Raw genomic sequence first — 12511 nt, 5'->3', positions numbered from 1 at the left:
GGGGGGGGGGGGGCGAGATATTTGGAAGGTATAAAACTCCTTTTGGCGTTTGTAAATAATGCGGTTCAAGTGGACTTGGCTCTCACCTGAGTTTTCGAAGGATATCTGCAAATCTGAGGGAGATAGCGGATTTTTCGTGAAGACCTTTTTTGTAGAGCGAACCGAGTTCCACAAAAAAGGTTATAACAAAAATTTTGGTATCTGCCTTAGATTTCGAGATATTCATTGAGAACTGAAAGGCAGTCTGTTACTGGATTTATTCACTCGAGAGGGCTGAATAAATTTCTTTATTTCTAAATTTATTGAGCGAAACTCCCGAAATTATAACATTTCGACTCTTTCCAAGATTTAAGGCTCCACATTTATGTGAACCCCATATTTAATTCGCTGCGAGAAATTTCGAAAGTGTAAAAAAATTGATTGTAAAATTTAAAAAAAGAAAATTTCCAATTCTTGTAATTTTAAACATGAGATGCTTCTGTTGTTCATTCCCACATTGCCATAAAAAATTGCCCGTAAAGTACAATTATTTCTCAAGAAATTAATCGAACTGATCTTGAAATACGAAATACAGGCAGAATGCCCGGGTTTCAGACGAAAAATTACAGCAATTCGAGCGCGCGGACAGTTATCAAAATGCCGAGTGGCACTAGGTCGGTGGAGTAATGATACCTCTGGATGAGGCCACCTCTCCAGAACCAATTGCAACAGTGTGCCTACATTAAGGAGAAAATAATGCAAAACCCACTTCTTGGGAGAGGGTGCCTGAAACACGTTCGTTTCATTGCTTCCAGAAACAGGTTTTCCACCTTTAGACACAAGTCGAGTAGTTTCTCTGATTTATGACGCACTATCGAATTGCCTTGTTTAACTTATGTATTACGGGTATTATTCGATAGTCCAATAGACATATAGCACCGGATGAGACCATTTACAGACGTTTTGTGCTTGGAAACAGGGATGTGAGTTTTAACAAGTGAGAAATTGCTTTCGTCACATAGTTAATTTGTTTTTGATAATCAATTAAAAATTTTCTATGAAGACGGATTTAAGGATATCCAAATATTTTTTGCTGTTTGGTACAGGCCATAATGGAGATTTAAAAAATCATGAATATTCAGCGTTTCAACAGAATTATAATTTTTTTAAACATTCGTTGTTTCAAAATAAATAACTGAATTTGTTTAAACTTCTGAATATTTTTTTTTTTTTATGCTTATTTTATATCGCTTCGAGTCTGATGAGACTATATGGCGATTGATCAAGACTTTAAAAATGGTTAGATCTCACCATTCTACCCGGCCAAGAATTGAACCTGGAACCTATCCGTTGTGAGGCAACGGCCTTAACCACTACGCCAGGCCACCGGGCACTTCTGAATATGAAGTATGAATGTGAATAAATTTGTTACAATTCCGAATAAATGATTTTTATGATGGAAAATTGATTGTTTATAAATTATTTATAGAAAGTGCTCGTCATTTTCAAAAATTGCAGTTTTTAAATTAATCAATCTTTAAAAATTCTATCGCTAGATTTTTTAAATATTTTCTAACGTCTCAATGTCGAGCTTCAATTCGAGTTCAATATCGAGCTGGAAAATCAGACCTGCAAAGTTTGAATAATAAAATCAAATTAATAAATGGCAATAAAATCAAGTTATTCAAGTCCCTTTGGCAATGCCCTGAGTTATCGCGGAATATCTCCGAATCTAAGTCAGATAGTGAAATTCTCGTAATAGCCTTTTTTGTGGAGCGAATCAAGAGCCACGAAAAAGGTTCAGACAAAAATTTTGCTATCTGCCTTAGATTCCAAGATATCCATGAAAATGTGACAATAAATATTGAATATTCATTTCTCCATAAACTCCACACAAATCCATCATCCGTAACAAACTCCCTGATATCTTCATCTACCTCGTGGGGTCTAAGGTCCATCAACAATCCCGCAGATTCAAGGCTACCCCCGACATCGTTCACGACACAGACCCGGGAAAATTGGCGTTTACGAACAGGTACCCGAACCATCAAGTCCACTGAAGACCGCTGAAGACTCTAGTTGAAGCCCCTCGCCGCGGTGTTTTAATCCCCTCAATGTGGCTCAACTCGCGAAAATAAAATAATGAAAACAGTACCAGGTGATGTTGCCCGTGTAATGCCCGGTACGTGACTTTTTCCCGGGACATGTATCCAAGAAAGAGGTATTGTAGATGGTCGTAGATGGGGGGCCACTGGCGGAAACTCCTAGGGGCCTCGGCAGTGTTGCGGTTGTAACCACATACTGCGGTCTCGACTTGGAGCCGGGGCTGGCAGGTGCTGCTTGTAATGGCTGGCCTTTGGGCCAATGTCAAGTGGAGGATTTTTCATTCAAAATGAGAAAGAAAATCTCGAAATTTCCTCACTTTATCGTTACATTACTTATTTGTTTCTGCAGTATGGGGGGGCAAAGCCCCCCGGGGGCTTCGCCCCCCCCACCCTCAACTACTCCGTTAGAGGGCCTCGCTTTTGACGTATCCCTGACAAACGAGTGGGAAATTGCTCTTGTACTGCACATTGTATAGTTATTTTTGATAATAAATTGGCAATTTGCTTCCGAATGGTTATTGTGCACATCATTTCCGTCTATCATGTATAATTCATTGTTTATTTGATTTTATCAAATTGAGTAAGATTTCTTTCCAATTCATGTTGTCAGATTTTCAACTCAGTTGAATGTTATTATTATCATTATTCTTATTAACCCGTTCTTCTGTACAACCGATTGTATTTTTTACGGTTTTATCTCTCCCCTCAGCCCTTCGATAAAATATTAATAGAAAAATTTTATTTATACATACTTGAATGAATTTGAAACATCACATTTGAAGAAACCATCAGAAAGTTCACTTTCGAAGAAAAAATAATTGATGGAACTTGTTCATTCTAATTCCTATTTTTTCATTTGATTTTTAACATTAATCGCCAAGGTGGCGATTAATTCATTTCACGGCCTTATGGCAAAATGTACTAGTTATATCCAAGATGTTTGTACCAGTACAACTGCCAATGGAAAGGAAGAATGAGCCGACAGTGGAGAATAAAATTTAAATAAAAGAAGGTAAGAGTGGCTGTGAGTTATGTACGCGCATCGAGATCTATTTGCAGTTTCCGCTTTGGCGATTAACATCAGGGCGGTAGCATTAATTGAATACGCGTACACTGAAAGGGACGAGAATAATCTTCATTTTTTTCTTCAGTTTTTTTCAACGGGTAGACATCACTACAAAAGTTAATTAAACGTTTGACACTAATTGGATGCAATTTATTATGGTCACGCAATTTTTTGCTCGATTTTTCCTTTCGGGATGTGAATAAGGTTCGGACCCTTGCGGCCCTTCTGACCCTTACCACAATATTCCAAGGAAAAGCACTAATTTTTTTTTCAAGAATAAAACAATTGTGTTTATAAACATTCGCAATAATTTTGCTAAAGTGATTTGTTGCTTGATTTTTCATTTCAGGATGTGAATAAGATTCGGACCCTTGCGGCCCTTCTGACCCTTACCACAATATTCCAAGTAAAACCACCAATTTTTTTTTTCAAGAATAAACAAATTGTGTTTGTAAACATTCGGACAGTTATCAAAGAAGTGATGGCAATAATTTTGCTAAAGTGATTTGTTGCTTGATTTTTAATTTCAGGATGTGAATAAGGTTCTGACCCTTGCGGCCCTTGTGACCCTTACCACAATATTGCAAGTAAAACCACCAATTTTTTTTTTCAAGAATAAACAAATACTGTTTGTAAATATTCGGACAGGTATGAAGGAAGTGATGACAATAATTTTGTTGAAGTGTGACTTGCTCAAGTGACCACACGCAGTCATCTTAATTGATAGGCGTCCGCGTTGATGTCGACTAGAATGAGCCACGGGGGCGTGTGCATAACTCCTCACTTTTTTTGACGGATGGAAATTTGCAAAAGCGAGACGAGATAGCGCGAGTCTACTGAGGCCCCCGGGTACCCTGAGGTCGTGTATAATCCGTTGTGTGAGCGCCAGTCCGTGCACTGGGTAACATGTGAGCAACTGCTCGTTCATCAAACGTATAGGGAGCCTGATGTACAGTGTATACTCAACACCATTGTGCCATTCGGTCTCTTGGGTGTGAAATTATAAGCGTTGCAATCGCTCATTTTTTGTTATTTGGGGTGAGGATTCCCCAAACTCTTAAAAGTAAAAATTACTACGAAAAATATCGGTCACGATTAGTGCCACAAGATTTTTTGACTCGCGTGGTTACCGGCGGGAGATTGGGGGGCGACGCCCCCCGCACTGTAGGAACAACAAATAATGTAACGACAACGTGAGAAAATTTCAAGATTTTTTTTATATTTTTAATAAAAAATTCTCTACTGCGACATTGGACCACTTCAGTAGTGAAGCGGTGAAACGATTGAGTTTTCGAGGAATATCTCCAAATCTAAGGGAGATGGGAAAATTTCGTGGAAACATTTTTTGTAGCTCTCGCTTCGCCCCATGAAAAAGGTTATAACGAAAATTTTGCTATCTGCCTTAGATTTCGAGATATCCGTTGAAAACTAGTGCCATAGGATTTTTTGACTCGCGTGGTGTGGCCCAGCCTTCGCCTGCGGCTCGTGCGTCAACTTCACGCGAATGTAAGACCCCGCGTAAAAATATACTATTTCGTCTGAGTTTATATTCGTTCACAGTTGTTTATAAATAGTACCACCATTAAATTACAAAATATTATCCGTTACCAATTTAAAAAACGTAACTAATTCCGGTGAAGCGGTGAAACGATTGAGTTTTCGAGGAATATCTCCAAATCTAAGGGGGATAGCGAAATTTTCATAATAATCTTTTTTATAGGACTCACTCCGTTCCATAAAAAAGGTCATAACAATAATTTCGCTATCTGCCTTAGATTCCAAGATATTCATTGAAAACTGACCACCAGTCAACTAGCTACTGATTTTACTGCCAAATCCTGATATCATGCAATAATTCATGTATTATATCCCCAACATGAAACAAAAAATAATAACATGTTAATTAAATTAGTCTCGGGAAAATTCATGAGCCCGTAACGAATGAATTCCCCTCCCTCAATTACCAGCTCGCGCATCGTTCGAATCCACGATTCTAAAGTTTCAATTTTCATTAAAAAACATTAAAAAATTCCCCCCCAATGTTTTTGGAACGGGTAGTAGGTGGATGAAGCGGGCGTGGAGGAGGGAAAAGGGCGTAGTAACTCATACGATGCGGCTCGTACGTCATCCGCCATCCGGGCCAACAGTGCAACACAAGCGTAAAAGTCTCCTCCGGGCCACACCAATACACCCAGACATTGAACCCCCGGGTTTCCCACCTTGGGTACTGCCTCTTTAGGTCGGGGCCATTGGTTTACTTGCGTGTGCCTCTTTTCCCTCTCACCTATGGAGCCATGAGGCAGAACCACTCGATCAACTGAGCGCTACACACACGCCTATATTCCACGCAATCTTCTTGATAAAGGGCACGTTTTCATCGTTATTTTTATTGTTTCACCCTGGAGATTGGATTTTTCGCCTGCATTTTGAAATTAAATTTCCGGATTTGTTGCAAGATCACGAATGAAAAATGTTTCACTTAGAAATGTCGAAACTGAAGCGCAAAAATAGGTTGAAGTGACGGTCACGTTAAGAAATCAGTAGTGCAGCAGAAAACGGTTCAACTCGATTTGACCGTTGGTCAGTTTTCAATGAATATCTCGGAATCTAAGGCAGATAGCGAAATTTTTGTTATGACCTTTTTTGTAGAGCGAGTTGAGAGCTACAAAAAAGGTCATGACGAAAACTTCGCTATCTCTCTTAGATTCGGAGATATTAACCCTAGTTATGATTTTATTTGAGATGACAGCTTTTGAAAATGCGAAAAAATTTTGCTCCGTTTTTAAGGGGCTTAAAAAATTATTTCAAGGGTCACGAGGGTCAAAACCTTATATATGGCAATGTTACAATGTCGTAAAATTTTCTAACCGCGTAAAGTCTCCTCAGGTGACCCCCCGTCCCCGATAACAAATATGCAGTAGAAAAATGTTTTCCCCGTTCTTCAGCGACTCGCCATCAAACTATTATTGCCAACTGCACCCGGTAGTGGAAAAAAAATGTATCATACGAGATAGTAAACATTGACGGCGCAGCAAGACAAGAGGAATATTTTTTTCTTTCAAACTCATTATTCCCTGACGCATTCCTTCCGTCGAACATTGATAATTTTTTCGTAAGCACGCAATTTAGATAAACGAGAGCGATTGCACGGGGTCCGCACGTATCTTTCCGTGCGCTACCGGCTTTACGTTTAATGTATGACAACGAAATGCACAAGGAGTCGTTTGTTTCGCATAAAACCGAAGGTCACAGTATAAATAAATTAATTGCCTCTGACATCGGCCCAATTTATTAAATTAACTTAAATTAAATTGACAGCTCTGAGCAGCAATTAATCAGCCCTGTTGCTTTGAAGTAATTAATAAACGTCAATAGCATAATAAAGAAAAAAAATACTGCCTACCTTCCACTGGGAAAACTAACTAAATTTTTTCCTCGATTTCTCCCAGAAAAGTCTCCAATACTCATAAAACTCTTAATCACACCACAAAATAAATAGAGAAGTTGCACTGAGAAGTCACTTCGCGCGCTCACCCCGGCATAAACTGACCGACATTAGCTGCGAGACGTTTTGTTTATGCCGGCGGTCCGACCAAAACACTCTTTGTCCGAGAGCAGATAACGAGAAAGAAAAATCCAATTTATCTGTTCCACTCAACACTCTTGGAAAAAAATTACTCATCGTGTCATGTTCATTCATCTATCCCATAACTATATAATTTTTTAAATGATAAATAAAATAACATTCAATTTCTTCACCCGCATGATCCGCCTCGGAAGACCGGGTTGCGGGAACGGAGAAGATTCGCCCATAAAAGTTTACGTAAGTGGTCGTAGGGTGAGCTCAGTGCCGATATCCCAAAGACGTCGCCCTCTGTCGAGTTGGTAAAATCCTCGTGGAGATTGTCTGCATTACCGACAGCCCGTTCCACTGGCACTCGGAGTATGCCATTTCGGGCGATGGGAGAGGGGGGAAGGCGGGAGGGGGCGCGTAAACGACCCGAGCCGCGATTTCGTCGTCGTAAACGTCAGTGTTACGATTACAGTGCTGTTCCTTGCTGGTTTATATTGAACGAGGTTACTCCCCGAGGTACGTAACACCTACTGCAAAGTGGTGGGTGAGAGAAGCGTGATATGCTTACATTGAGGAGATGAAACCACGTGGATTTTGCGCGGGAAATGATTCGCGTACTACTTTCCGTCGATTGTTTGTGTATAAAATGAATTAATGTAGGTATATTGAAATTGATTAATGATGATATTTGATTGGCGACGTCCAAAGAAAAAAACCAATCGCTTGAATTTTTATCTTCCTGAAGTTCAATAGCTGTCAATCGATAATATGATTTACGACACTTACCGACGGAGCGAAAACTTCATTTTCGATCCTACAGAACGAGAAAAAAGTAATGATAAAACAACAACACTAACTTCAGAGCAACTTGAAAACTACGGGAGATAGCGAAATTTTCGTAATGACCTTTTTTGTAGGGCTTGGTTTTGGCTATGAAAAAGGTTGACACAAAAATTTTGCTATCTATCTTAGATTCCGAGATATTCACTGAAAACTGACCAATAGTCAAATAAATACTTTGTACCATGGGAAAGTTGAACGAAATGGGACATCGGTCGCATTTTATTACACCCACTTGTTAATGTATTTTTAAAAAGGTACATCTCGCAACGTAAAACGGGCCATGTATATTCATTTTTCTCCCACACTCATATTCCCTCCATTCTTCCGAGAAAACGACGAAAAAAGAAATCAGCGGGTGTCTAAGATAGCGCAACGAAGAAATGTGCCCCCAACCCACTGTTCTCACGCGCCCTCTAATTACCCTATAGACACGGCCAACCCCTCAATGAGCCCATAAATACCCTTATACCCGAGGCGCATCTGGAAAGTTGGTGAAAGTGATCTAAAACGTTCACGGAGAAAGCATTGTGGTTCTCCTCAGCAGGGGTGCTATGACGAAAATTCCTTAAATCTGAAATTACCCCAGAAACTTTGCACCGACCTAGGCAAAATCGGCCCATTAATCGACGAAATCCTACCTCAACCTTGACACTGAGAGACAATTACTTGAGGCGGAATCACGAGTGTCAAAATAAGTGATTCCGTAACCAGAGCACGTATTTCCGCATGAAGCTAAAACCAGCGGAATATTCGACAGCGAAAATTCAATTTAGGTAGTCATGCCGCAAGAGAGGAAGAGAAACAAGACAAGCCAACAGAATCATCACAAGAGACAACGTAAGAGAACTTTTGGTCATTTGTAAATGAATATCTCCGAATCTAAGGTAGATAGCAAATTTTCCTTGAAACCTTTTTTGTAGAGCGACTTAAGAGCTACAAAAAAGGTCATTACGAAAATGTCGCTATCTCTCTTAGATTAGGAGACAAGAAAACTTCCTCCAAATTACGAGACAAGACAAGAAAGCTGTTATTTTTGAAGTGCGAAAGAGTTTGCTTATGACTTGAAAATATTTTTAGACCTCCCGATTAGATTTTGATTCGATTCGCGGCGGCTAAATCAGTGAAGCGTTTCGTAAAATCAGAAAACCACAGCCTTGGCATTATGCACAGCACTGTTACAACTTTCGATTGTAGTTGTAACACATGTGTGAGATAATACTTCACACGATTCCAAAGCTCACACGCTGTTTAACGCGCCCTAGGTTATGGGCAGTAAACATCCTATCGGAGATTTTACTGGTTATAAACCGGGAGTATCATTAAACGATAGCTTCTGCAGCAATTTGCTGTTACAGGAATGACTGGATGACGGTAATAATCCGTACAAAACATTCAGAGATATGATGGAAGTGGGATGAGAAAAGGTGAAATGAGTCAGTGACTATGAGCAATCTGGGTAAGTGCATTCCAAACCAGTTTAGCAAACTCGATCGTCTGCTTGGGGGTTCTTTTTTTCACTTCATTACCTAATACCAGATTCCTGTGGTCACTGAATGTTTCATTTCGACATGATTTAGGCTCCGATTGGACTGACATTCTCAATGGCTAGAAGCCGTCAGCCTCCCGCTTGGATTTAAACATCAAGTGTTTGGTTGTAACAGCAAATCAAAGTTCAACGGGTTGAGAAAGATCGACAGAAACGAATTTTTAGTCATCGCAGCAAACCAGATCTTAGCAAACACGTATTTTCTAAGGTAGGAGCATGATTCTCCTAAGCCTTTTACATCGAAATGTTCTAGTTTTATCCACTGAACTTCGAAGAACTTCTCAAGTGTGATCATTAAGTTAGTAATGAGGATCAATAGTAAGAGGCCAAGAGGCCATAATCCTTCGTTAACTTCATTATAGCTTAAATTTCAACAGCAAGTGTTTGGTTGTAAGAGCAAATTAAAGTTTGACGAGTCAAGAAAGGTTGACAGGAACGACTTTCCTTCCTATTTTCTTTCTGAATGATTGAGTTTCACATTGACCTGTCATTTTCAATGACTTGGTTGTAACAAAGATCAAAGTAACGGGGCTTTCCCAAGCTAAGAAAAAGATGTCTCCAAGTGTTTTCACTCGGAGCGATTTAGTTTGAGATTAGCCTGCCATTTTCAAAAACTTTCAGCCATCCCTCCTGTAAGCTTCTCAGAACCAACTTCTGGTTGGTGCTGTGACTCCACCAGCTGAGCGAACCCATCACATATGGACGAAAGCTCACATGTACCCACTCACACCATGAATTAAGAAGAAAGAGGATGGAAGTACGAAAGGGACCGATGGAAACAGCTGACTACCGGAATTTGGGTTCCGGAGGGGCGAGTGTGTGTGTGCACTCAAGCCCCCCCAGAACCTCGGGGATCTCCCCATTATATCTTCGTGTTACCCAGGACGATTTTACACGCACTTGACTCCATTCTGTCGCCCCAGTCATTTATAGGCACTCGTTCTCTCTCTCTCGCACCCATTGGTAACTCCAGCCCCGGGCCTTTCCAAACTAGCGAAACCCCCGGGTTTACAACAGGTATGAGCCAGAATAGAGGAAGACGTTAAGTTTATGGCTGTACCAAGAGGCGTGTTCTTTATTATAGACTTATTATTTCGCTATCACGTGAATTCACTCATAACCATCGGAACTGATCCTTCCCACTCCAAAGAATCCTGGCGAAAAGTTACGAGAGATATTTTCATGGGTCGATGAACGTGTCAACGGGTTAACTTTATTAGTCATAGCTCTTTTAACCGAGCCATCGTGAACAAAGTTATTGTCATGGAAAATATATCCACGTCCAACGGGAATATAAATTCCCTGCTTCAATTTTTGATGAATGCATCATACTTCCATAGATCTATAAATAATCCTCCATCCGGCTTCAACATTTGCACGACCAAATAAATTGGACTAGAAGCGAAGAATAGAAAGATAGTGACAAGCCTTATTGATGACCATTTACGGAGGTCGTGAGACCATCACCAATTGACGTGCAACCCTCCTACGACTAGAATTAGTCATATATTTTAATCTCGAGTGAAAAATTCCAAAGACATTTGACCACGTGGTGTCGTGTATATTGGTTTGCTGTGCCCCGTGGCACAGTTGCCTCTCTCTCTACGGTAATAATTCATCTCGGCTGTTATGATAATCGGTTGTGCGCCCCCCCTCGGTGTATAATACAAAACACACGTAAACGCCGGGCACACGCTTCGTCTTGTGAATGCAAAAGCCTTACCTGCTATGGCCATCCAGGGGTAGAATGTATGGTTGCCGGTTGGTTGTTGGTGTAGTTGAGTGGCGACCGGTTGGCTAGCGGTAGAGTTGAGACTGCAGGTGTTCCACGATGACGTTAGGGACCTGGAGGAGCCGTTGTTGCCGGGACTTGAGGCTGGATCACCGCCCACGAGACCGCCGTAGCTGCCGACCCTCGTGCCCTCGGGGGTACACGCGGACGGACGTACAACAGGATTACTCTGGCCATTGGCGGCTGAGGTCGCCGACTGCCAAACGTCCTTGACAGCTGCAGCAGCCATAACTGCAGCATAACCATTCTGGTGGGCAGCCGCAGCAGCTGCTACTGCTTGCTCTTGTTGCTTGCAGTCTTTGCTCGCTGTACTTGAGTACGATGATGTTGTGTGGCCGGTTGCTTCTGGGGTTGATGAGTACAATTTACAGGCGGTTGCTACACTGGCGTCGTAAGGGGAATCCTGGGGTGGTCGGGTATTGGTACCACTTCCTGGATGAATTCCCAGGCTACTTGTGCTGTGATGGTGATGCTGACTCGAGGCGTAAGGTGACATGCCAAGACCAAGGGGAAAGCTTCTATAAGCAGCTGCTGTCGCTGGATCATGATGCTGTCCTGCTGCTCCAGTCTGATGATGGTGGCTTCCGTAGAAGCCACCCGCTCCCTGCTCGAAGTATGAGTTCATTATTCCGGGTATCTTGAAGACACTTGCTCAACACAATCACCACTTAATTATTTTTTATCTATGGGGAAGGCTGGCTTCCGGATGGGTTATTGCAGAGTTTTAATACACAATTGTCCACGAGTGTTTCACTTAAAATTCTTCAAATATTCAAACGACAGGTTAAACGATTTCACGACAGGTACTCAAACGCTGATTGCCACTGAAAATAGCGAGACACTGGTAATGAGTACGTGATAAGATGAAACGTCAAACCGGCCGCAAAAGTCGTTAAAGTCATTGGCGGCCGGTGAGTGGATGATAAAATCGAGGATTATCCCAAGTTGTCAATAGTCCATATAAACATGACACGTACAAGGATGTTTCACCACGCTAAACGTGCTTTTAATGTCCCTTATTTTCAATGATCCAAGTCTATACTAAGAAGACCAATGTCGTATAAAACACGGCCGACTGAATGATGATCGCTAACAGCCCGTTACGACGCTATAAAATCGGGCAATAAGACCGGGCTATAAAATGCCACCTTGGGCTGTCCCGCGCAATCCGGCACGCGACTCCAGCTCCAGTCTACCTGGAGAACTGGCCGGTATGGAGTTGCGAATATCAGGGTGAAAACAAAAACCGCAAGAGATAAAACTGACGTACCAAAATAATCCAAATGATATATGTCAATCACAAAATAAAAGGGATAAAAAAATCTAGCCAATGGCCAGCAACTCAGAGAAAACTTGGTCTACAATGTTGACTTGGTCTAGGATGTTCACTGATCACTGATCACTCCTGACGAAAAACTGAAAAATTTGTCGGTAACCGCCCGATGACGGGATTGAATGTATACTTTGGGGGCCAAAAGGGTGTACGAAGGGTATCGTAACGAACCACGGTATGCCAGTGCGGTGGTCCACGGCACACTACTGGCTTTTCTCGCGCCCCGTGTACCGCCACTCTGTACCCGTCGTTCGTCTCTTGCTCACCACCAAC

At 41.5% G+C, this 12511-nt stretch overlaps 1 protein-coding gene across 1 annotated transcript in view; it reads right to left on the bottom strand.

Moving 5' to 3' along the window:
* LOC107039062 (homeotic protein ultrabithorax) overlaps positions 1-11530 on the bottom strand; it is a 135607-nt gene extending 124077 nt beyond the window's left edge. Inside the window, exon 1 of the mRNA XM_015258500.1 lies at positions 10837-11530. Coding sequence (XP_015113986.1) covers positions 10837-11530 — 694 coding nt within the window. The remainder of the gene's footprint in view (positions 1-10836) is intronic.
* Between the last annotated feature and the right edge of the window lie 981 nt (positions 11531-12511).

This window comes from Diachasma alloeum, unplaced genomic scaffold, assembly GCF_001412515.2.
Source record: "Diachasma alloeum isolate Michigan unplaced genomic scaffold, Dall2.0 Dall_scaffold_00291, whole genome shotgun sequence".
In the NCBI taxonomy this organism is placed as follows: Eukaryota; Metazoa; Arthropoda; class Insecta; order Hymenoptera; family Braconidae; genus Diachasma; species Diachasma alloeum.
Note: the sequence above shows the minus strand (reverse complement) of the source record. Positions and strands in the feature narration are given on the sequence as shown.